Source organism: Actinia tenebrosa, unplaced genomic scaffold, assembly GCF_029948245.1.
Source record: "Actinia tenebrosa isolate PJP-AT-01 unplaced genomic scaffold, QUT_ActTen_1.0 PGA_scaffold6__47_contigs__length_16458017, whole genome shotgun sequence".
Lineage (NCBI taxonomy): Eukaryota > Metazoa > Cnidaria > Anthozoa > Actiniaria > Actiniidae > Actinia > Actinia tenebrosa.
Genome location: NW_028292583.1, coordinates 4,245,576 through 4,272,479, shown reverse-complemented (window position 1 = coordinate 4,272,479; position 26,904 = coordinate 4,245,576). Strand labels below are relative to the sequence as shown.

The 26,904-nt window shown below is 36.4% G+C and overlaps 2 protein-coding genes across 2 annotated transcripts; one reads left to right on the top strand and one right to left on the bottom strand.

Annotated features, from left to right (window-relative positions):
- Window positions 1–6,075: 6,075 nt before the first annotated feature.
- Window positions 6,076–11,018, top strand: LOC116290654 (putative oxidoreductase PXDNL). Its single transcript, XM_031697738.2, has 5 exons — window positions 6,076–6,467; window positions 6,885–7,154; window positions 7,772–8,059; window positions 9,265–9,990; window positions 10,358–11,018. Exons 1-5 carry the CDS (start codon window positions 6,254–6,256, stop codon window positions 10,771–10,773), a joined length of 1,914 nt encoding a protein of 637 aa, XP_031553598.1. The 5' UTR covers window positions 6,076–6,253; the 3' UTR covers window positions 10,774–11,018.
- Window positions 11,019–18,362: 7,344 nt separating this feature from the next.
- On the bottom strand, window positions 18,363–22,338 carry LOC116290622 (pituitary homeobox 3). The gene is given in 5 exon segments (XM_031697695.2): window positions 18,363–19,768; window positions 19,770–20,017; window positions 20,020–20,095; window positions 21,513–21,691; window positions 21,990–22,338. Coding segments are annotated over 5 exon segments (807 nt in total). The 5' UTR covers window positions 22,096–22,338; the 3' UTR covers window positions 18,363–19,570.
- Window positions 22,339–26,904: the final 4,566 nt, after the last annotated feature.

Below are 26,904 nucleotides of genomic sequence, written 5' to 3'. Positions count from 1 at the left end.
AATAAATAAAACTAACCTCTTAGGTCTGAGGGAAGGAAGGCCTTGGTTTCTTACTGTTTCAGGAAGAAGCTCATTCATGGACTTTTAAGAGGAAGTCTTAGTTCTGAGTTCATTATTTCAAAATATGTTGCTTTTTTAAGTGGTAGATTTTAGCTACACTTCTAGAACTTTTGAAGCTATTTAAGTCAAAAATAAGAATTTCGCCAAGTAATTTTCCATGATAATTATTATAAAAAAACTTAATTAGTCGGAGTTTGTAAAACATTTTCCAGAGGCTAATTTTTTACAATTGTTTTTTAGATGTCAAATGTCAATGAAATTTTAGTTAAGTATTTTTTTTAGAAAGGGATTCTGATTGGATTATACAAGGTTTTGGCTTTTTAACCACAAAAAGGGCATTGATCCAAAAATTTACAAGGTCCTCTTAAAAGTCATCACCTTAAAGATTCAACTCCTTGAAATCTTTCCATGGTGTTGTGATCATCTGTTTCAGTAGGAATCAATTTGCACACATTGCATGCATGTTGGTGGAAAGAGTCTATTTAGATGTCATTCACACCCTGGGGTCTGACAACCAAAAACACTGGGATAGATGATAGAGAGTGAGGGTTTGTGAGAGTAATTCTGATTCGTCAGATGGAAGTAGAAAAATATGTTCCTTCTGGGAGTAAGGGACTTAAATATTCAACTCCTTGGTGTTTCTCCATGGTTGCTCAATTGCTCCTGCAGGTATGCAGGAATGATATAAAACCAAACGAATAGATAAAACAAAACTATGTCTGACATAAGATAGGCCTTGGTTTCTTACTGTTTGAGAAAGAAGCCTTTTTATTGAATGATGATGACACATGAACTTGTAAGAGGAAGTCTTAGTTCTGTGTGTTTACTACTTTTTTCACAGTTTTGTAGTTTAGTTACATTCTTTTTTCTGACTCCCCGATCCCTTGGGGGGTGGGTGGGGATGTTATAGATAATTTCTGGAACTGCAAATTTATAATGATATATTTATAAATTTTGGATATCAACGAGTCTAAAAAGACATTTCAAGATATATTTTTTAGATATTTATTCTTTTCACTTTTTTTACGTTTTTGATTCTGCTAATTTTTTACAATTTTTTTTTGTTCATTATTTTTCTTTTTTCTTTTAAATAGAGTATTAAAATTTTTCGATTAATTCTTTGCCTTTTTTAATGAATCTGGTTTTGACAGTACAGATACTATTATTAAGTTTCTATAAAAAGTTTTGTTGTAATTTTTTTTTTTTTTTTTTTTGCCTTTATTTATTTAAAGATTTTATGCTTTAATTTATATGTTTTACTATAGTTTTGTATGCAATGAATCAATTTCTTACATAGAGGGAAGGCATTCAACTTGTGCAATAGATATTAGACTAATACACATTAGTAGACCCTAATAATTCCATTGTTTTCTTTTGTGTCTATTTGACTATTACACATTGACTATTATTTTTTTATTTTCATGGGTTAAATGCCTTCTCTCCTAACTCTACCTAAGTGTGTGCACTTAATTTATTAATTCATACTTTTCTCTTTTCATTTTTAATATTTTTACTCAATTTATTTTTTATGAATCTTCGATTGATGGTGAAGAATGTGCTGCAGTTCAAGATTACTAAGGGATATTATGGTGAAGGCATTTAACTTGTGTATTAGTCTAATATCCATTGAACAGGTTTAGTGACTTAGTGACTCTATTTATTCAATGAATCACTAAATAGGTATAATTGAAAAAAAATTTCACTCCTTAAGCACTTCTGTCTGTCACCTTTCTTTTCTTTCTTTCTTTTCTTCCCTTTCTTTTTATTTTCTTTCTGTTTCTCTTTCTTTCTTTTCTTTCTTTTTCTCTTTCTTTCTTTTCTCACTTTCTTTTCTTTCTTTTTGTCTTTCTTTCTTTTCTTTCTTTTTCTCTTTCTTTCTTTTCTTTGTTTCTTTTTGTTTTTTTTCCTTGTTCTTCTCCCCCCCCCCCCCTTTTTTTTTTGTTTGTTTGTTAAGTCAAATGTTACTTGCCCTACCTTGTTTGGCAGACTGGTTTCATGGATGAAGGAAACATCTTGCCAAGTAGAGTACATACTTGTGTAGATTTAGTAGTTTTGCTATTTGGCTGGACTGCCTATTGGGTTATTGTTTGTGCTGCAAAGGAGTGGGGCGCACACCTGAGAATACCCCTAAAATGGAAATGTATTGAACACACCTTTTTCAAATAGTGATTATCAATTAACTATAGATCTGACCCCGGGATCGTTGGTTGGGATGATGATGCCTGGCTAAAAACATATGCCATTGATGGTTACATTTAAACGCAAGGTCCAAATTGTTCAAGGTAGGCTTTATTATCAATATATTTTATAACAGAAAATTTACAAATGAATATGAAGAACCTCCAATGAACTGATGAATGACACAATAACACTTGTCTCTGGCTGTGATTTCTAGATGTTACTAAAATGCGAGCTGCGCATGCACAAGGGTTGATCAAGGGTCAGACAAATGTCAGATTTGTTATAGGGATCAGAAATTGTACTTTTCTGACAATATGGTTCAGATAATTCTCATTTGAAGGGGTTATAATTGTAATTAGGGGAACCATGTTTAATGATTGAAGAGTGAGTAATGGCATAATTGTCCAACTCTTTAATCATAAAATAGGTTTTGGTGATTTTTTTTTTCTCAAAAAGTACAAATAAAGTCTTAAATAATGTTTCTTTGTTTTTCTTGTCTTCTGGTGTGGAGGAGGGCGGGGCTCATAACCCCGGCGTGCGGTCGGCGTCCTAGTAGGACCCCTCCTAGCTGATGACCACCATGTTGACCCATTGCACTTCCTGGGTCAATCACTGGTGAGATGGCCAAAACAAAAAGACTATGTACACTGTGTGCTTTAACATGGAGCGCTGTTGAAAAAACGTAAGCAGGTAGAAAAGAAGGACAACGAAATTGAAGCAACCTGATAGGATAATAAGTAGGAATTGACAAAATTAAAAGTAACAGCAGTGCGCGCCTCATACAGAATCTAGGTAGTTGATACAAACCTACAACTATTCAAAAATTCACGCATCCCACATGGAAGGGCCTTGAATAGATTATGTTATGCGCCGCATGCTAATTCCCAAGGGATTCGATGTATTTTTCAAATTTATTGCGTATTTCTTACGGCCGCATTTTCCATCTGTTCGAGCAAGAAAGGAAACTTGTACAAAGATTGTACATCCCACATGGACCACGGTGTTGGTATTACCTAGGTAGTTGCATTTTTATGAGATGGGGATGTAGGATGGGGATGAGGAGGATGCTATATGAGTTTTCACCCACTTTTCCAAGGATCTTCCAATGTTGAGATCCTTCCTTGCTGGATACCCAGATTTATGGGTCTTCCATAATATCTTCCCGTACAGAATAGTACGATAAAGGGCTAAAATAAAGATACTTGCTCGAAGAGAAGTCTTGATAAATTGTACATTTGTTAACAAATTGTACATCCCACATGGACAGTTGTGTTCAAAAGATAGAGAAGGAAGGCACCTGCATGGGAAGGAGGAGGGGGTAAATGGAGGACGAAATTATGAAAAGAAACTTAGAGTGTCTCTATAATTGACACTTGTTATAAAGTGTAAGATTCTTAATTAGTCTTTAAGGGTCGGATCAAAAGTACCCCCTTTAAAGAATAAAATAATAAAATTGTTTTGGTATTAAAAAAAATAAATAAAAAACAAATGAAAAAAATGTTAGGGTTAGGGTTAGAGTAATAGTGTTAGGGTTAGGGTTAACCCTAACACTATTACTCTAACCCTAACCCTAACATTTTTTTCATTTGTTTTTTATTTATTTTTTTTAATACCAAAACAATTTTATTATTTTATTCTTTAAAGGGGGTACTTTTGATCCGACCCTTAAAGACTAATTAAGAATCTTACACTTTATAACAAGTGTCAATTATAGAGACACTCTAAGTTTCTTTTCATAATTTCGTCCTCCATTTACCCCCTCCTCCTTCCCATGCAGGTGCCTTCCTTCTCTATCTTTTGAACACAACTGTCCATGTGGGATGTACAATTTGTTAACAAATGTACAATTTATCAAGACTTCTCTTCGAGCAAGTATCTTTATTTTAGCCCTTTATCGTACTATTCTGTACGGGAAGATATTATGGAAGACCCATAAATCTGGGTATCCAGCAAGGAAGGATCTCAACATTGGAAGATCCTTGGAAAAGTGGGTGAAAACTCATATAGCATCCTCCTCATCCCCATCCTACATCCCCATCTCATAAAAATGCAACTACCTAGGTAATACCAACACCGTGGTCCATGTGGGATGTACAATCTTTGTACAAGTTTCCTTTCTTGCTCGAACAGATGGAAAATGCGGCCGTAAGAAATATGAAATAAATTTGAAAAATATATTGAGTCTCTTGGGAATTAGAATGCGGCGCATAACAAAACCTATTCAAGGCCTTTCCATGTGGGATGCGTGAAATTTCATTATGCCTCGTACATTCAATCCTATTCGCCCTGGAATCAAGATGGTTATCATACAATGTTCAGGACAAGAACAAGTAAATTTTTCATCAGCCTAAATGATTGATCGCAGTACAATTGGTATAATACACATCAACTGCCCATTACGTGTTTTAACTCATACTTTTATTATCAATTATTACAAGGTGAACAAATACTGGTATCACTTTAATAGTTTACATGTAGAATTTCTTTAGTATTACGTTACACACAAGCCTATGACAAAGTACTAATGCATAAAGCAATTTTCGTGTTACTGTGAAAACGTCGGTGCTGTATGCGTGCCGTGCCACGACCGTTATGTTTTCTAGAATTTTGATTGGGGATTTTTTTTTCCTACGCAATGTGATTGGTCTGGCATAGCCGTGACCGTGTCCGCGCCGTGTGTCAGGCATTTCATTGGATGGAGAGTAATGGCATTGTCCTGGCGTATCCCTTACGGTGTTTGTGCGGTGCGCTTTTCACAGTCATACGAAAACTACTCAATTTGTCTTTAAAACTCTTAACGGATTAATTGTACAATACGATTCAGCACAATATGTTTTACTATTTCTTCTTTTTAAGAAACTAGCGCAAGCTTTTTTTAAAAATGGTATTGCCTCTTTTCTTTTCACTGAAGTTTAAAACACCATAACAGGGATAAGATAATATAGTCCATGTCAGCTCTGGATTACCAAAACTACAGAACATGTGCAACGTATTCACAAATAACAACAAAATTCTCCTCAAAACGACCTAATCACTTCTGAGCCATTAACACGTGTGGGATGTACTTGTACTATACTGCGCATGAGTAATAGAGTTTTTTTAATATGTTTATTCGTTGCGCAGTCTAGAGCGATACATTTTCCGATGCGAAATTAGATTTCAGCTGCTGAAGCAATGTTGTGCTCAAGATGCCACTCTTGGACCTGGGTGTGTTCAATCCAAATAATAATAATTGAACGCAAAGGTTTGATTTCCTCAGTACAGTTGGTTTGCGCGTGATATACCGTTTAAATGTGCAGCGGCCTCTCTGTGGTCGTGTTTAATCGCGTCATTCTCGTCACACACGTGAGTGGAGTTACTGCGTACTTCTTTCCTTGGAAGGCATTGCTTCGGATGTCTGATAACGAAACAAATAAGACAAAAAGCAAACGTACAAACAAATAAAAAGCTGTAATAAATGTCAAATAGACCTCTTTACCTTGGGCGTAATTTTGCCATTTCCGTCCACGTGTCATTTCCTAGAGTATCATTTCTTTGTTTAACGGTTGCGCATGAGAAGACAAATGAATATGGATACAACTCAAACGAAGAATCTTATTCTCAAGAGAATAACACGTGGTCTAAAATGGGAAAACATTACGCCCAAGGTAAAGAGGTCTATTTCCTTCAATCATAGCCAAGAGACACAGGTACATTAGCCATCCATAAAGCCACTAAAGTAGAAGTCAAAGTAAAACTTGATAAACTAAAGCTGATTTTTTGACACTTCCGGTGCTCCTTAATTGAGTTGAATGTCTACGCATATCAAGTACTCCACGTACTCCACGGAATCAGCCACCGGAAGACAACTGATCTCAGCATGGTACGTGAAAAAAGAGAATTAAACAACCCACAAAACAGCATGGAACAGTAACATGAGGTCAAGAATGATACCTAACGTTGGACTGGAATCAAGTTTCTTCTCTGTGGGTGACTCAATCGATTTATTTTTTATTTGGGAAGAACAACAACGATGGAGACTCCAAAGACTCTCCAACGACGCGATAAACTTCACAACACATTGACTATCGTAATTTCGATTCTTGCGCTGACATTGAGTTCAATCACGTTTATTAAGAATGAGTACAGGTATTCTAGTTTGGCTGAAACGATTGGGATACTAGACAAGAAGTCCCAGGATTACGCAGTCTGTTTGGAGAGTTTAAAGTTGAAGAGTTATCATCATGGTATGTTTGTGGTGATGATAATGCAATCACTGGTACAATTAATCAGTTATATTCTACAGTTAATGTCATTTTTTCTCCATAAAAGACCTGACTTCTAGTTAAAATTTGTTAGACGCTCTGAAGTCTCCGAAAATGATCTCTGAAGATGATCAGTTAAAATAGGCAGGAGAATTTCTTGTCATACATCTATATCAATGGCATTTGTTTCGATTTGGTTTCTTAACCTTATCATCTAGATTGGATACTATACTTACCTTGAGGCCCAGTGCCTGATCTTCAAAATTATAAGCAAAGTTACAAAGTCAATTAGGCGGTAATAACTAAGATCCCACGGTCATTTATGAAGGGAAGACAGAGTATTTTATGACTGAAACAAAGCAATGTTTTAATGTAAATGGGTTTTTTTTTCACATTCAGCTCTAAAGACAAAACGACAGGCAACGCAAGGTGATATTGATTTCCCAACTGACGAAGAAATGCGTCAAAATATCGACAAAGAAATCAAAAGACAGGTTCATATTTTTATGAATAATTTGCACAAAATCTACAGCGTACAAAATGAAAAGTTGGTAATCGTTGGAGCCAAGGGAGAACCAGGCCCTCCGGGACAAAAAGGATCGAAGGGAGAAAGGGGACCAAGAGGAAAAAAGGGAGTTAAGGGACCGCCTTCAGAAAAAGGTCAAAAAGGTATATATTCATACTATTACCACTACAAATACCAGTAAACCACTACCACCACTACTGCTACCACTATCATCACCACTACCACCCTATTGCCGACACCAACACTACTGCTACCACCACCAACACTACTATTGCTACCATCACCACTCCCTCCTATCACCACCACCACTACGCGTACGACTGCTATCTTCATCACTACGACTGCTACCATCACCACCACTACTACTACCACTACCATCACCACTCCCTAGCATCACCAACACCAACACTACTGCTACCACCACCACTACTATTGCTATCACCACCACCACTGTCACCATCACCGCTACCACTGTTATCACCATCACTACCACTGCTATCACCACCACCACTGTTACCATCACCGCTATCCACTGCAATCACTGCTAGTATCACCACCACTACCACTGCTATAACCACCATTGCTATTACCACCGCCACTACAACTACCACTACCACTAGTACCACTGCTAGTATCCCCACCACTACTACTACCATCACCACTACCACTGTTAGCATCACTGTTACCACCACTAACACCACTACAATTGCACGTGATTGCGGTATAAAATGTCAAAATCTTGTATCACGTTATTTCGCAGGAGAAGCAGGAGTATCCGTAGCAGCGCCCTCGATCACAATCCCACCTAAAGCCAAGACTGTTCACTTAGGCAAGACTGTCACCTTTTCTTGTACAGCTGAAGGTCTCCCGACGCCCATAGTTACGTGGTACAGAATGTCTGGCGCCTTGCCATCTGGCAACCACGAGATATATAGCAATGGATCTCTCGTCATAAGGAGCGTGCGTAAAGGCGACGAAGGGATCTACACATGCTTAGCGAATAATATCTTAGGAGAAGCAAAGGAGTTTGTGTCGTTTAACATAATTTGTAAGTATGCGAGAAATATTTATTCCGTAAATCATTACCAGTTACTCTCTTCCCTCTAAGCTACAATTGACATGGGAGACTAGTTACTAATTTGCCGCGAGGAGACTGGGCATTTGGATAACAAGAATCGATTAATTGCGGACTTAATTGCGAGCAAAAACAGTAAAGTTTGATAACTATTCTATTATAAAGTTATTATTATTATTATTATTATTATTATTATTATCATTATCATTATTATCATTATTATTATATTCAAATCTAAAACGAAAAAAAAAAAAAAAAAAAAAGACGCAAAAGCTTGAGTAGGTATAAGATTCAGGTCACCCATCCAGGTACTAACCCTCCTCAGCCGGGCTTGACTCAGTGTCTTGAGAACCTACGTTTTTTCCACTGGACCACGGTTATTGGTGAATCAGCACAACAATAGCCGTGAAAACAATGCACCGAATAGACTAGACTTTTTAACATTAAACTTTCAACCGATTCCGTGCGTGGCAGAGATGCAAGGGATTAGCCGATATGGTCTGGGGGCCGGCTGGTCTCTCCCCTGATGCTTCGGCTAGAACATTTTCTTGCGTAATTCGTACACCCAAGGGCAGAAGGATTTAATCGCCGTCAGGTCCGAAGTCCATACGACGCCTCAGCTCTGCGGATGTCTCGGGGGTATGGCAAAGTAGAATCGATTTTTTGAATTTTTGTCGGTAGGATTTGGGTTCGTATCCCACCGTATCCTATAAAAAAATTCGTTCTTTTTTAGCTTTTTTTTTTTTTTTTAATCTTCATATTTTGCATTGATTCAATTATCCTCAAAATTGGTAGTTTCCTATTTAGAAAACTACTTGCTTTTTTGTTGTTAACGTACGTTTGATCAGATCCCTCCACCTTCCTGGTTTGATCGGCCATATAAGTTAAAGTGCCTATGACCCCTAACTCAATATTTTCAGCATTGATTCTACATGAAGTGAATAGTCGAATGGTGAAATATTTTTATATGATTTGAGTGGTGCATCTTGGAGATATCAAGGTTTATACTTCCAGTATGCTAATGAGTGTGATGTCATAGTAGGACATCACATTTTACAGTTTACTGACAAAAGCTCAGTAGTTTTCCTATTTGCTGCTATGTTTTCTGTTTATGTTACTGGATGATGTACTGTCTAAAAATATTCCTTTTAATCACGAAACTTGTTTCAATTATCAAGTGCCTGTAGAGTTTGTGCAAAGACCAAAGAACCGTGTAGTGAAAGAGGGATCTATAGCAGAGATCTATTGCAAGGCACAAGGCTTCCCGCAGCCGGTGATAAGTTGGTACAAAGGCAATCAAACCGACCGTGGTGAAAAACTTGATACCAATTCAGATAGAATAACTTTTGTCAAGGCTGTTAGCCAAGACAGTGGAATCTACACATGCATTGCGAAAAACATCGTCAACCAAGTACAAGCGAAAGCAGAGTTCCTTGTGGTAGAGAACATAAGATTTACCTTACTACCACCCGCGCGCACCAAGGCCCATGTTAGCCAGACTGTTAGCATCGATTGTCAAGGGCATAGTGGGAAGATGGTAGCAAAGATTTCCTGGACAAGAAATGATGGGCGGTTAATAAACAAACACCAAGTACTCCCCAATGGAACTCTAGTGTTAAACGTATCATCAAAGACCGATGCTGGAGAGTATATTTGCATTGCTAGTAACCCACTTGCTTCTATCAACTCAACTCTTGTACTTGATGTCTATGTGAGATCATGTAGTGAATGGAAAATGACAGGTGCGACCAGGAACGGTGATTACTTCATTAACACTGATGTTCCTGGCGGTGTAGAAGGATTGAAGGTTTACTGTGACATGGAGTACAGGAAAGGTGCTGGAGTTACTGTGATTGGTCATGATAGTGAGATGAGAACTCTGGTTGAAGGATTTCCCTATCCTGGTAAGTAATAGTCACACTTTCAACTCCAGGGTATTCTCCTGTCTTGGAAGTATGGCGAGTAAGGGGTAGGCCTGTCTAATGTCTAGTCAGCAAAAATAGAGGAGTTTCTTGGCAGCCATGTTGGATGGCAGGAATAATTTGAAACAGTGATACGTCTATTAAATGGACATAGTCAAACCTTCCCTGAAGTTTGCTTAATAGAGGTACGCGCTTCCCAAAGGTCTCACACCAACCAATTTGAATCTGCTCTAGGTCAGTTCTTTCTCTTGGTCATCATCCTCGCTTTGTTCTGTGCTCCTAAGAAAAAGTTAAGACTGAAACGCGCAGAACAAAGATGCTTTTAAAGAGTTTGTTTCTTTGACCACAGGTAGCTATGTTCGAAACATCAACTACACAAGCGCCTCCGAACAGCAGATCAACTCTATCATCAAAGCATCAGCAAACTGTGAACAGTTCATCAAGTACGAATGCCTTAACTCGGTCCTCCTGTGGCACGGCTTGTCTTATGGGTGGTGGGTCTCACGTGATGGACAAAAGATGGACTACTGGGGAGGCTCGTCCCCGGGAACCTGGAAGTGCGCATGCGGAATAACAGACACGTGTCAGGGAGGGTTCGGATGTAATTGTGACGCAAACGATGGCAAGTGGCGGGAGGACAGCGGTTTGCTTAATGACAGATCAACTCTCCCAGTCTCCCAACTGCGGTTTGGTGACACAGGAAACCCGCGTGAGGAAAAGGGGTTCCATACACTTGGAAAACTCAAGTGTTATGGCATAGCCTGAAAGACTACAAGTTAGGGGCGAAACACTCTATTCATGATAAAGTACTACATAAAAAGCATTAAATAGCGCTCATGGTACAATTGAAAATAATAGACACTGCAATACAATGTAGCTATTATGAATTTGTACTTTCTTTTTTATTATTACTGATTATTATTGAATTGTCAGTACTGAATTATAGTTACATTATTTATATTGATGGAATCTGACTGCAATATAATTAAAGATTTTTTTCAGCACTGCAATAGGTTGTACTACTTAGTGCAAAATAAATTTAGTACTGCTAAAATAATTTATTCTTCAAAATTACTATAAAAAATTAGGAGTTATAATTTTGTCAGAAGAAATTGGGTGAGATCCAGAAACGGTGTGAATAATGTATAACCATATTCCATATTCCTCCTTATTTTGAATTATATAGGCGCTCTTTAAAGATACCTACAGTCATCAACCCTCTGAAAATGAATGAATGATAATTGAATGATGATTCGACAAAAAAAAAAAAACATTTTTCTAAACTGAGGTACTTTTTATTGTTTGTGAAAAGATCGTCCTGGAATCGTAAGGGAAGATAAACGTGGGTGGATTTAAAAGACAATATATCTCGTAATTTCTACAGATGAAAGGCCAAACATATCGATAAAAAATTTCGTTCTTGAAGTTTCTTTGAAGACTTTTTCCTTATAATTCCTACAGATGAAAACCCGAAAACAGACCGATAAAAAATTTTCTTGAAGTTTAATTTCTTGAATCCTGCTGTTTCTATGACAATTAGAAAGTGCAGCCACAAGTTGAACTACCTTGATATAATATACTTAGAAATATTAATCTGATTAAAGTCTTTTAGTGTTAGCAACTGCAAATCCAAGAAAGTCTAACGATGTCACGATTCATAGCCACTTACACATCTGTTGCATTACAGTCAGTCAGGTAAGACATCATTCCTGGAACTCCTATAAATAGCTTGAATAGTAAACCAAAGTCTGGAAAATGGTGGTGATGTTACAAGCTGTACTACTTGAACTAGGCGGTGCTAAACACGTGCAATATCATAAAGTGACAGACGAGAGCTATTTTAACTCTTTGTTATATTTGACCGTGTTGGGGGTTCAATGTACGTTCCTTTTGGGACGTCGAATTTAAAAGGCATTTCCTGGTAATTATGGTAGCACAGATACCAGTGCTGTCTACCTGGACAGGATAGGTAATATGTTTGTCGTAAAACGTATTCAATTGCATTTACAAGTTGTTTATCTTCAGTGCCAAGTACCTGCAGATGATTAATAAACACGGTAATCGTTGACAGGCCAAAGACACCACGTATTTGCTTCCCCAGCCAATGGACACCACCAATAATATCACTTAACAAGTTCATTACATGGCGGGCCGAGAATTTTTTGAACTTTTTTTTTCTTCATAAATTGCCGGCTCAGTAAACAATTTGTAATCTTTCTCCGACCGCTGATAATCGCAAGGTCTTCAATCGATTCAATTGCATCTCTACAAATATACTTTCACAGTAGATTATTTGGTATAGTCTTACTCATCTGCCCAAAGGTGGGTTCACTAATGACAGATAATAATTAGCAAGCAAGCACATGAATTAATTTTCGAACAGTCGTAATTTTCAATTAATCCCCTCGAATTTCAATGTTTCGAATTATTAGAATCCAATCAATGTTCATCATAAAATATCCAGTGAAATAGGCGGATAGCGAAGACATTTGGTCGTGTCTTATGGAGTCACGGACAGTAATTATCACTTTATTACCCATAAACTAGCTTGGATAATATCTCTTAGATAATCTCTCAGTCTGGAGACATCAGTCACAAGCCAATACTTTGTTTGTTGAACCATACTTTTCGAGAAAAGATTACTAATATTTTCTAAGTAATAGACATACTTACTTGTAGTGTAAAGCATTCATACTCGGATGCAATACCTTATTGAAAATCTCGATTTTGACAGACTATGCAATGCCATCTAATCATTTACCATTCACCATCTACTTATCCATTCATCCCATCCATCCATTCGTCCATCCATCCTTTTATCTATCTATCCATCCATTTGTTCCACCCACCCACCCACCCTTCCGTCCCTCCATCATCCATCCATCTATTCATCCGTCCCACCCACCCACCCACCCGTCCGTCCATCCATCCTTCCCATCCGTCAATTTATCCATCCATCCCATTCACTATCTACCCATTCACCTATGCCATTTTTTCTTTCCCATGACATCCAATCTATCCATTCATATATTCAGTCCATTTAGGCATCCACCCATTTTGTCTCCTCCCATTCCATACCATTCCATCCATCCAATTACCTATTTACCACAGTTTTTTTCCCAATCCCATAACATCCCTTCCGACGATCTACTCATGCGTAGAATTGATTATACACTTAATTATAATTACTTGAACGCATAATATTCTTTCTCAAGCCACGATCACTATTGACCATATATCACAATAGCTTGCGAATTAGCATCCGAATAGGCGAATAACGATGTTTTGCCCACGTAGAAGCCAACCTCAATATCCATTCATTGTATCCCAATATTTGAAAGATGACACGCAAAAAATCTCAAAGTAAATACTCCCAAGATAAAATTATTACAGTATATATAAGTACCTCATAACTTAAGGATTTCTCTCGAAGGATTCTGTGATCAAATGTCAATAGAACTGACAAAGCGTTAGGAAATTAGCACGAGCCGACCGTAACCTAATTACAGCGTTCCAATCTGAATACATCAAGCTCCCTTGACTCCTTCGTAACGAGAATCAAATTATGTGTTTTATGCTTTTGTTTGATTAGCCTTATAGTATTTTTAAAGACACTTTGATATTTGGCGTTCAACTCTCAAACCGTGAAATTTCCAGCAACTGAATATGTGATCCCAAAAATTGTTTTGAAGCCAACTTTATTGTTATTTTTATATATTTTAGCTTTGTTATTCACACGGATTTTGAGTCTTTGAATCCGGAAAAGAAAAGAAAAGAATTAACCAAGCTAACACAAAAAAAGTTTCGTCCATAAAACGGAAGAAATGTAAGGAAGCAGCACCCTTGGAAAGGTAAACTTTAGCGTGAGATACAATCGGATGGAACCGAAGTATCGGCTTATATTCTTTCTTCCTTTGTGTGTGGCATCGAAAATTTCACTCATTATTGTGCCAATTCAGCTGTTAATAAGAAAAGATTTACAAAATGAAGTCCTTTTTTGTACGAAAGCGTTTTACGAGCACAGACTAAAATCGATGGAACTATATATTTTTTAAATTGATGAAATTATGCTTTTTTTTCCTTTTCATTTTGAAAAAAAAAGATCGAAAAAAAGCGAAATAACGAATTGAGTAGATTAACTAAGCTATTGAAATAGGAAAATAAACATTAAAGTTTAATGATTTTGTTTGTATGTATTGAATTGAGTAAAACCGAAAACTAACAAATGAATGAAACGAAAAACGAAAAATGACAAATTACTTTGTTAATCTCAACTTTCAAGTTACTCCCAGCATTAAGAACAGATTTAATTTTTGTTCCCCCAATTCTGCAAAATCAACTTCTTACTCCACTTCAACCATGAAATGAGGGCCAAAGGTTTGTTAGCCACTGGCTATGAAGTATGGTGATTCCACAGTTGTGAGCAATGATTCTTCAAAGTGGTATATATTTGAAAGCACGACTGACCACAGCGTCTCGATTCCATAAAATAATCTCACCCCAAACCAATGTTATACTTTGTTGAATTACATGATATTCATCTAGCTAATCACTCTCAGACACCGAATAAGAACATTTTAGTTATCCATAAGTGCTTTAATCTCTAGATACTTTAAAATCCCCGAAAACAATCATAAGAAAAACAAATAGTTTCTATAGATTTGGATCGAAATTCGCTCTTCAAATATATGTGTTTTTGTCAAAATTATTTATGATAATTCTTTTTACGAATTCCTAAAACAAAATTAATGTGCTACCTTTTATGAAATATCTACATTAAATAACTAGTTTACTTTTCAAATGAGCTCATTGTTGACATTTTATATTAAAAGTATCGTACATATATGACCGATGTAAGACATCTTGACATTTTGCAACATCAGTTGTCAATCCTCAATGAAATCAAAGCTACGATATAAAAAGTTAGCATTCTTGAGTATTTGAGTAAACACTATTGATAGATATTGGCAAGTTTGTTTGATAAGTACTTGTGAAAATGGTCCGGTTAGTTGTTTTAAGAAAATATTTTTATGAGAGTGTTAGGATGTCCTTCCTTCCTTTCTTGGAGGAAGTGTTTGTTCTTTTTACTCCGTGTAGTGACAAGACGATTGTGAAATCTCATCTGTCTTATTTTCAATGTCTATCTCTTGTCAAACTGCCTTTCTTCAACTATTTTTTCATGTGTTTTTAGTTTGACTTTTTCATTGGTGCTTGACGACTTACCCAACGACATACGAGAACCTAACCCTAAACCCTTTAGAGAGGGCTGATATTCACACAAATGATACGTACTGAATATTTGCAAAAACCGGCGAATAAACTAAAGGAAAAATACTTATTCATTATCATTTATTTAACTTAAGAAAGCTATAGTTTAAATCTGTATCACGTCACAAGAAAGTATGAATTGACTTTGCAGAATATGAAGCGTAAATCGCTGTCAATCTAGGTTCTAATCTTTCTTCGAATGATCGAATTGGAAGTTTGAAGCATGACGATTTTGGGAAGGAAAGTGACTTGGAAATCAGAACAGAAGGACAGGGTAGAAATAAGCGTAATTCAATTCATATGTTGATGAGAGTCCAGCATATTCTGGGGTACAGGACGATATAGCGGTTTCTTCCCAACTACGACGACAGAAAGAATGGAAGGAAGGAAGGAAACTGTAAAGAAAAGAAAGAAAGAAAGAATGGATGGATTACAGAGAGAGAGAGAGAGAAAGAATGAATGAATGAATGAAAGAGAGAGAGAGAGAGAGAGAGAGAACGCCCAAACTGTCACTGTACGTTACAAACAAAACATGAACCAATTGATAAGCCTGTTTCTTCTGAATTACCCACAACACACACCCCTCATAAATTGATATTTAAATACTTATTTCACGACTAAAGTAAGGCACAATAACCCGCAGCATTTCTCTTTCTTAGCCAAATCGATCTAAGAAATAAAAACAATAAGAGGACACCACTGCTAGTCAAGTGTTCTTCAAAACTACCATTTCAACAGCTGCTACTCAAAAAATATCCTACCAAAAGACAGACAGACAGACAGTACAACTAAATAGGACTATTTGCCAAGACGTGTGAAAAATGTGTTTACGAAAACTAACCCTGCTAGTGTAGAAATTTCTTCATAAACAACCAACGATTGTGCCTTGAACATAAAATCTTCTACAAATAGTACCAACATAGAGTAGTTTAGAAATTTCTTCTCGAAACGGCCAACAAACGTGCCTTAAACATGAAATCTTCTACAAATAGCGCCTCGCTTCCCTCGCTCATACCACACTAAGCTAAGCCCATGGTGAATAACATTCGACCCAGAAGATTATATAGCTTAAATTATTTATTATATAATAATTTTCATAAACTTGTTTGCTCGTTTTATTTGTTATTTTTATAGACTTGAAGTTAAATCCATTAGCAGTGCAATGATTTGGATAAAGTATTGATGTTAATGAAGCTCAACCGTATAACTCGAGTTATTCGACAACTCCATCTAAGGACTAACGGATGGACTTGACAACAAAAATAAAAATGTGGACCAAAAAGTGTTAAAAATTATTTAAATCCAGAAACGTATTTAAACCTATATTTTCTTTTTGGATAGCATCAGCGAAACTTAATAATTTTTATTCAAAAACACTAGAAAAATAGATTTGTCCGTTTTATAATGAAAAATAAAGCGTTAAAAATATTCAGGCGAGTTTTTCCTGTTTGACTGTTTATTTCCGCTAAAATTTCACTTCATTGTCTGTCTGTTCGGTGTATTTATCAGACCTGAGATTAAGACTATTTGTTTAAGTACAGAGAATTGAACAAATTTATCCTCTTTTTCAATTGTCTCCACAATAAATCGAATTAATGATTTTAAATCCGATGTTGTGTCTAAAGGCATACCATGTGGACGGGCGACTGACTTACTCGCCACGTCTGCTACTGAAGAACCCTGCTTCAGATAGCCGTACGAGGATAACTTTCTAAATTAAGTTTATCGTGGTATCTCAAGAGAGCACTAAAACTCGTCAAATGTATACTGATAACGATCGAGATTCGGAGGGAAACGGTTTTGCAAATGCATTAGCGATACGGATTTGAGACGATGTGGTTATCTAGATTGAGATGTTTCAAGTAGAGTGCGTAAAAAATGGTTGGTAAAAGAATCCGAAAAAAAAAACGAGAAATGTGTGGTCTTTAACTAAAATGTCTTAAAATATGTTGAATTTTTTTCAAACCATTAATTGTAGGATATTTATCAATGATCGTTACTAAAAATGATTTTTCCTGCCTTTGCATAGGCAGAAACTGATATGGCAGTAAAATGTCCAGAAAAAAAGAAAACTAATTGCAGAATTAAATAATAAAAAAATAGACAACAAATTTACTAAAATTTCAGCCAACCTATAACTATAATTATTATTCTATTATTATTTGTTCGTAGTTCGTTTATGAAGAAAGGATACAGCAAGTATAGTACAGTACAAGCTAAGCTGTATACAGTGAAAGTAAAACCCAATTCATTTACTCAATACCCACTTATATTCTTTTTTATCAGTTGCCGGATGTTTTAGTAAAACGTAAGGAAGCGCTAGAATTTCTTTTATGTGGTATCTTTAGCAAGTTTCTCGCTGCGAACGCTCATTTAGATGCAAAGAATAGGCCATTAGTAATTAAAAGGTACCTGACGTCGTCACAAAGGAGAAAAAGTAACTCTCCGCTTGAGCTGTCTGGTAATATTCACTGCCTAAGGGCATTGAATCTTTAAGCTAAAATTCAAACTAAATACTTTATTAGTTAATGGTTATTAAACACAACTAGACTAGTTTAGTCTTCAAACACAAACACTTATGTACGTAGGAATATTTTTTTGTCAAATTTAGAGGTGGATTTTTTTTGACTTTTACTAATGGCCCAGCAGTGTGAACAATAGAAGTGTTCCTTCACCATAATTGCATAACAAGTAGAAATTTTAAATGATTGAGATCACCAAGTCGTAAAAAGGAGTCGTTTTGTTGTTAGTTAGTGAGGTGTTGAAAATTGCACAATGTAGTCTACCAGCAATAGAAATTAATTCGCCACAGAAATTCTTATTTTTCGTCTAACCTGCTCGAAAAGTCTTTTCTTTCCCCCTTCTTTCCTGCTTAAGGATCTCTTACAACATCTGAAAGAGGAATTTGATCCCTTCTTAAAGTCTCTTTACATTTGTTCTTCTTTCCTCGTGAAAGAACAAGTTCGTGGTCCGGTTCTTTTCCGATGTTCAAAAGCCTGACACAATGGAGTCATTTCATGTTGGCCACAAAAGAACCTCCTAGGTTTGTTCTACAACTTGCACGTAACATCAAACCCAACATCTACTTGATAAACTACATCATTTATTTCAATAGCAATGTACCAGCTTAAATACACCATTCTTTTTCTGGGATAAATCTATAAAACCTACAAAATTTTGAATGGAATTTGGCAGGGAATTTGGTGTTGTTGTCAACGGTAATTACTTTCAAAACAATATGCCTTCGCGGTAGCTATTCAAGGTTGATCACTGTTGTATAGCCAGTCTGGCATCAAATTGCATTGAAAATTTATAAGAAAACGACAGTTCAAATGTAGACAAAATCTTATTCGTGCGGAGTCATTTTATTGATTAAAACTTAAAACTAAACAAAATTAAAGAAAAATAAAAATGATCGACTAAGAATTCAAAAATTACAAGACTTGAAATTATCGATGAAGAAAAAAAAGTGAATAAGCTTGAAAAGCGTATTGAGTTTGCAAGTTGTTTTTTTTAAAGTATGTATCATACATTTTGGCCCATGTTTTTCCTTTTTACGTTTAAGCTCTTTCGTTTCCACGTTTCAGTAGTCGAATGTTACTTTTAGAGCTCTGGGGTATTACTTTCAATAACAACTTCAATACTATTTGGGATTAACTATGAAGCGAACACGGTTCTTGAACAAAACCATTATTAGCACACACTTGCTTGGGTATCAAGGTCTTCTTAGTTCAATAAGAAAACAGCTTTACTAGAATTAACTTTGGTAAATATACAGAAGAGACCGAGTCAGGCAAACACCGTATCACCTTGTAACAAAACGTCCAACTTATAAAGAATTGAATCATCGCCATTTTGTTACCGGTGTTAGCAGAAACAAACTAAAATTTACGATTTTACCTTTACATTTTTTAGCTTTTTTGTGATAAAAATGTAACAACCGGCTGTTAACTAAAACTACTGAAAATACCAGACTGAATTGTATCGCTGATATTTAAAAAATCCTTTAGTTTTGTTTTTCTCGACTGTATACTTTTTAGACGCCTTTTGCACCAATACTAAATTTATACAATTTGAAAACAGAAAACAATGACTCTATAGTTGTCGAAAGTTTAGGTTTATAACCCCATTTTCCATTTTCAAGAAAAAAAAAGTCTGTTTTACAGCAATACACTACATAACTACTTAATTCATGCCAAAACTTGGCAATTCGTTGATTACCGTCTTATTTTATTGCTCCAGTGTGTCTGTCCTGGAAGCAATCAGTTTTATTGCACTGAACTTCATGCCATCCTTAAATGGGTATTTCTGCGACTCCATATGGGTATGAACCATACGGTGTAGGTTGGGGGTAGTTAGGGTGGTGATTCATACTCGATGGCTTTGTTTTCAGATATAAGTTCTGCTCTTGATAGCCGGCGTAGCTCTGAGGGTAGCCACAGGGCACGGTTGCTACAGTACCTGCGCTTGGGGCATACACAGGACTATCGGATCGAAATTGGTGTTGCAAAGGAACTGAGTGATCCAGAAATTGGAGGTGGAACTGGACAAGAAGACGAATAAGAATTGTATCCAATTGAGTTACCAGACTGAGTAAGAGTGCCATATGGCCCAAGACTTGGCGAACTCTGCTTCCAATAGTTGGAGGTGTAATTCGAGTACATGGAAGCCGTGTTTTCGGCAGCAGTTTCAAAGCGAACAGGCCCACCACTATCGAAAAAGCCATTCAAATTTGAAACATGGCCTTGTCTTGGCCAAGAATTGAAGGATTGTTCTTCTCCTTTTTTCTCCATTTGGCTCGTCTATTTTTAAACCAAACCTAAACGACAACGAAAACAAGAAAGTAAAAGTCAGTAAAATGCAATTCAGAGCCATATTTTTTTCAAACCCACTTGATAAAGACATAAGCTCTTCGAGAGGCTCTTGAGAGCGAAGTACGACTAAATGAGTGACGAAGATTACTTTATTATTCAGGAAATTCTCTCAAATAACGTTTAATTCCTTGGCAAAACAATAAACGGTCTTTTAAGACTCATATCTCTCGTTCTTTATGATACAATCAGTTTATTCAAGTGCCCGCTCAATATTTCCTAAACCCATCTCTAAGGTGTAAATCAACGCGCGTTTTGCCCTCAGGCTAGAACGGTAGATTTGAAATTCTTTTGAACAATTTCTGTCGAAAATCCTTGATGCACATGTCTGTGGTAATTGTACATAGTGTCTTGAAAAGTTGAAGCAAACAAAAAGATAAAACTCGTTAGTTTGCTGGCTTACCACCTCAACTACAATACTTTGAGCATGCCAAGTTAACAATAAAGTCATTTCCAAGTTTTATTTCCATTTTTCAATTAATATATTTTCGTTAAGATTTTCAGTTACATGTCACTTTCTTAGACCCGCGAAACCGTCGATTACATTTAAGTTAGTTTATAACTTCACCTGTCCCCTTAATCGTAACAATACATAGCCACTTGGTTTGGAGTATTTGTAAAGGTGTTAACTAAAACCCCATCTAATGCTTCTAAGAATATTCACACAAAACTGCTTAAACAAAAGCCTTAAAAGTTTAGTTACTTCGCTAGCGGTTACGAGAAGACCATCTCCCGCAGTGAACGAGCAGAAAAAGTCAATGTTAAACCACCGTTTTTCGATATTACCAAACGTTTGTTACAAACGACCAGGTGTTTTGTGATTCTCGACGAATCCAGGAGTAAACAATGTAATTGCACGGAAATATATCTTGAAGAAGACATTAAAATGAGCAAACATGGTACAGAAATCAGACCGGTACGGTGATTTCTTTTCAATGCGGATCAATTTGCTGGGACCACAGACCTTTGTGTGCACAAATGTTAGGTAAAAAGATTGTTTTGCTGGCGTAACGCGGGCTACTGTTTAGGTCGCTTTTATCTCGTTCATGGCAGGTTTGAATAATTAAGAGCCCAAGAATGGCTCGTCCTTTGCATTTACATCTTGTGTACTTGAATCAAGATAACTGTCTCAATGATTTACACAGGACAGCTGGAATTAGGCAGAACGTTGTCCAATGATAACTAAAAGAGGGGATAAACTAACAGGCAAATAACAGCTGTTTTATTAACTAAAAGATTTCGTCACTGGTACCAGATTCATGCCTGGACGGCTTCTTGTACTCATTAAGCATTCTACCTTTTTGAATTTGAATTATTTAGGACAAATATGATAAACATGCCTTCTTGAAGTCGAGTGGTACTTACCCGTACACGAGCTTCAGTCAGATTCGTCCACATTGCAATTTCTTCTCGCATTGCCATGTCCGGGTAGCGATTTCTGGCAAACATTGCTTCGAGTTCCTGTAGCTGATAGGACGTGAAGTGAGTCCGTTGTCTGCGCTGTTTTCGCTTTTGCTTGATGTCCTCTGAGTCATTATTATTCTCTATAGGTGAAAACAAAAACACTTAACCCTTTGGTTAGGCTTGGAAATGACATAGATATGAGGTCTAAGTCTCGGCGAGGAGCCGTAGGAATACCCTACATGACCAGCACGAAAAAGTGTTGATTGCAAGCGGTGTAACATTTTAGCACTTAGAATTATAAAGAGTTAAAAAACATATTGTTGTGCCAAGCAAGATTAACACTTAATCCTAGAAAAATCCTGAACTAATTAGAACTCGTCTTTCCAGAATCCTGGACGATAATCTACTTTTTTTTGCCAAATAGTAAAGAAGCAGTACCTTCGGGAGAATCGATGGACTTGTCCGAGACCGCCTTTGCATCATGATCGTTATTGATGTCCGCAAAGATGGCCTGCTCCGGTGAGTTAACGGGCGAGTCAACCATAGCTGAAAATCTTCCCAGTAATCAAGAAAAGCTTACGAAGTGTATTCTTTTAATGTCTTCCAACAGCAGAGTGAATCCGGCCAATGCAAAACTTAAGCCTCAATCAACAAAGTGTAAAAAGGGTTACGGGACTGTCCTGACTCCTTAGCCGGCATGTGTCCTGTACACGACTATCTAGCTCTTGTGAGTATATGCGTCACTGATTTTCTTTACAAACTAACCCCTTACGATTCATTTTGCCAGCAGCCAATCAGAGCGCTCCGTCTTTATAAATAAACTCATATCTATATTAATTACATTTTAACGCTTTCGATTGTTGGCAAAATGTTCGGTAAATGCCAATCGGAGGCAGCGATACCGATTTCTTTGTTTTTTCTTTGACAAATATTTTTTTGCAATAGAATTTTACGTTCTCGTATACACGGGTATATATAAACACGATCTACATTTGTCATAGAAAAAGCACACACTTCGTGGGATTCGACCAGAGGACAAAGCATATCGCTCATTGAAACCAGAATAATTAACAACAAAAATAGACGTTCGGTGTCGAATTTCTTTATGTTCTCGCGAGTACGACTGAAAATAGTGTCCGCTTGACATGTGTCGGTGGCTCCTGCACGGTATTGCATAGCTAATAATCTGCAAATAAGTGGCTGCGCGACTCGGAACAGGCAAAACAACTTGACACAACTCTGTTGATTAAATTTCATTCAAGTGGTTTATTGTCATCCTAATGCTCTTTGATGGAGAGAGCCATCGTACTTTAATTAACCAAACTGCAACTTGATTTGCAGGCTTGCTAGGTCTAAAGCAGTCTTAGCTTTGTCTGAGTGTCATCGGGGGTCTCTTGAAATTTTCAAGAATTTCTCGAGATTGTACTCTTGTCAAACAAAGAGAACACAGGAATGTAAAGAGTGCCTATTTGCGGACTCTTCAGTTTGCCGCTGTTGTCTCTCAGCGGGAAAATCACTCCATTTAGCCTTACCTTTCTTTTATTACAGTATTTATTATTGTTTATCTAGCACACAAAAGCAAAGAAATATCATGAACACCTTAACCATCTATCGATTAATTTAGTCTTTTGGGCCCTATAAAGTAAACAGGTTTCTTTCAACTCGCTTGTACCGTCCACAAAAGGGGCATTTATTTACGAGGTTGTGGCGCCGTTGGACTGATTTATTTCATTAATATTTTTGTCATTTTATTAGTACTACAATAAGGTGTATATGTATGTGTGTCTTATCCTACGTCGCTTATGTAGTGATGGGATACTTTCCAGTTCCGTTTCGTGGAACGGCTTTTGAAAAAAAATGAATAAACATGGATGGTAACGTTATTACAAAATTGGCAACATCACAAACGCTTCTTGCACGAGAACATCACTTGAAAAATACATTTTAATATTTAGTATTTGCAAAGCGCACTTCATCCCAACAAAACGAATGTTTACTCCAAGCTTTAGCTTGCCGTTCAAAGCACTTCATAACTTGTCTACGCAGCTCAAACCGTGCTCTACTTGAAGTATAACACTATGGCGGGCGTCAGTTGCAATGGAAGTGTTCGATTCTTTCAACTGTACGTTTATCGTACAGCCAGCAATGTTATATTCTTGCCTAGGGCCGAGGGTTGGTGGCCGCCGACCGGCTTCCTCTGTCGTACGTTAATTACTGTTAAACCTCGACCAAAAGCTAACAAAGATTTTTTTAATTATCTGGGATCACATTTCAATACACAGAATTCAATGACGAGCTGGTGTCAGTTTTTGAAACGTTACTGTTTATGTTCTGCCGTCATTGGCAAAGAATTTAGTAACGAGTACTTTCTTGAAGTCACGAGAAAGAAAATGAAAATCACAGGAACTCTCGTATGTCTATCTCTGAAACGTATCTGACACGAATGTAAGATGACTTTGAACGCGGTAACAACACACACACACACCTATCAAGTTAGTCACTGAAGTTATTCATGTATTCTTTTGAAATGTCGAGAGAAACGACAGAACAATTTAAATAAGAAAATTCACTCAGCCGAGTTGCCAAAATGTTTTTGATTCTAGGTGTTTGAAACAAATAAAAATAGGTGTTTTTAGCTCGCTTGGTTGTGAAAAATAGGTTATTTCTTGCCCAAGAGAACGGTTAACCAAACGAGGCGTGAAAAAGCGGCAACAGCAAAGAACAGAAATGTCAAACAAACTTTGGAAAACTTTATGATATGAAATTAAAAAATACACCAAAAGGTCAACTTTAATTTAGGTTCAATCAGAGCTCATTATATCGCCCTCCTCAATATGGACGCCATTGAAGTTAAGAAAACAAGTCTTCCCAAAAACCTTTGTCATTGTTGGATCCCACCATGAACATTTAGTTGTTGTAAAGGCAGATTTTCTTGACAGTATGTTGTACAAATGTGATAAGTTTTCTACAAGCTCGATCTCTTAAAATGTTTACTTTGTTAAAGGATTTGTCAGTTGTTAGTACTCTTTGTAATAGATTAATTCCTTCACCTTAAACTTTATCAATACAGGATTTACGGGCCCAAAAGATAGGTTTGGCTATGTCACGACCGACTGACCATTCTTTCTTTCGAGTTTGGAAAGCTCTGTTCATGATACAGAAGGAATAGTTCAAGAAAAGCAAGGATTTTGTAAAGAGTCACTTAAACAGTATAAAACCGACTGTTGTTGATTTAGTATAAATCCCGTGCCTTGTTAAGAAGGAGTTCGGCCATGACTATGTAACTACCGTGTTTTTTTATCATCATTTCCCACGATTCTATCATCATTGCTGGCAAGCACATACAACGTTCATTTAATATTCATTTTTGAACTGCCCTGTGATCACTGTAGTTCTTTGAAATTTGTTGAACACGAGTTACTTATTAGTCATGAAGTAAAGTCTACTTGCCATAAAGGTTCAGAGACATGAAGCCAGGCGTGGTTAGCATGCATGTAGGTGTTTCTTCAGCCATACATTTGGTATCACATAGTGGCTGGCAGTGTGGTTAAATCGGGCTAAAAACGTCTTATTCACTAGTTCCTGACTAGTACTATGCATGCCATAGACATAAACAATAAATTATATTAATCCTTAAAAAAGGAAACCGAAATGAACAAAAGAAATGAATAGGAAAACAAGGCACTAGCTAGTCTTGAAAATCTATTCATTATAGGATAATCTTTCAAAAGAGGTTGAACAGCCATACTAGAGTGAACTTGTGAGCGATACGTGTATTGATTTCAGTATGTATATAACGATTGTGGTTACTGATAATACCAAGCAATCTTCTTAAAGACAAAATAAACTCTGATTAACAGTTCTAGTATATATAACTGATATCACATTGTTGTGTAGGTCAAATCTTTCGTTATCTATGGAGTGCCCGCTTTCAGCAAACTATACAACCTCTTTCCTGGCCCAGACAAAAGTAACTCCCTTTACTTTATGGTCTTTAATAATAATAATAATAATAATAATAAATATTTCTTATATAGCGCCTCTTCCATAAATGTCCAGTGGCGCTTTACAATAAATTCAAAACTAAATTATCCTAAAAAATACTAGACCTAAAAAAGAAAAATTAAATCAAGAGCTAAAGTACCTTAAAATTACTTAATAAAATATTAATAAAATTGCAATAATATCCCTAAATAATTCCTAAAAATATATAAATAATCAAAAAGTGCTCTAGTTTTTGACGTGGCTTAAATAAAATCGCTATATACCGATTTAAACAGATGCGTTTTCAATTTAGACTTAAAGCATTCTAAAGATTGGCATAGTCTTATATTCTGTGGCAGGTCATTCCATAATATAGGCGCAGAGATAGAAAATGAGCGTTTGCCATACGATTCTAAGTTATAAATTGGAACTACTAATTTCTTATCTGATGCTGATCTTAGAGTACGCCTAGGTGTGTAAACTTCTAAAAGATTATAATGATTCAATTGATCAATATTCATTGATATGATTTCAAAAGTAACAACACATTAGTTTTGGCTATTTTTCTGATTTATTTATCGTACGTGATGTTTATATCTCGACGTGTAAAGTACGTGTAAGAGAACCTGCGAAGTAAAGCAGGTGCGGCATCCACCATCATGGATGGCTAGGTCGATGTTTATCGCAGTTCCTCGTGGTTTTTAGTAAAGATTTTACCAAGATTTGCCCACCACATAGTTTGGAATGCAATTAACATGGGCTTCCCAAATTCATTAATCATTTAAGGACCGTTATCTTAAGTTTGAAACGATTTCTTCGCAAAACCAAAGGGAAGCAAAATTAGAGTTTGATGTATCGTCAAAATGATTCATTCGAGTCTTTCCCGGAATTTCTAGCATGAATATTTGGTCCAACTTTGTACACTTTCAATCCCAACTACATCTTGATTCTTAAATTTACAACTGAACTAAATATATGTATGCCATGTTTGTCTGACGACACTCCCTTTTATAAATCCAGTGAAATAACCGAAAATTGTGCTCAGTTACAACTCCAAAAAAAATTCAACGGCCTTCCAACACCTCAAGTATAACCATTTCGTTTCTCCCAACCTTTTTTCCCAACCAATTTTTGAGATAATATTTCAGATACCATATTCCTTTTCAACTCTTTGGGTTTGTTATAAAAAAGAAGTTTATAGGTGTTTCCAGTAGAGTATGAGATAGCTGTATTCGTAAAAAAAATGGTTGCTTCGTTGTATTGGAAGTCTTGAAAATTAGCATTAGCGTCAGTTGAGAGTTAAAACTGATATTTCTCACCTCAAGATTTCAAATCAGTCAATAGTTCCCAATCAATAATGTTTCTTCTA

Bases quoted from the DNA above. Each gene is read 5' to 3' on its own strand.
- LOC116290654 (XM_031697738.2), top strand. From the start codon at position 6,254: ATGGAGACTCCAAAGACTCTCCAACGACGCGATAAACTTCACAACACA. The intron at 6,468-6,884 runs GTATGTTTGTGG...TTTCACATTCAG, and splicing joins GTTGAAGAGTTATCATCATG to CTCTAAAGACAAAACGACAG. The intron at 7,155-7,771 runs GTATATATTCAT...GTTATTTCGCAG, and splicing joins TTCAGAAAAAGGTCAAAAAG to GAGAAGCAGGAGTATCCGTA.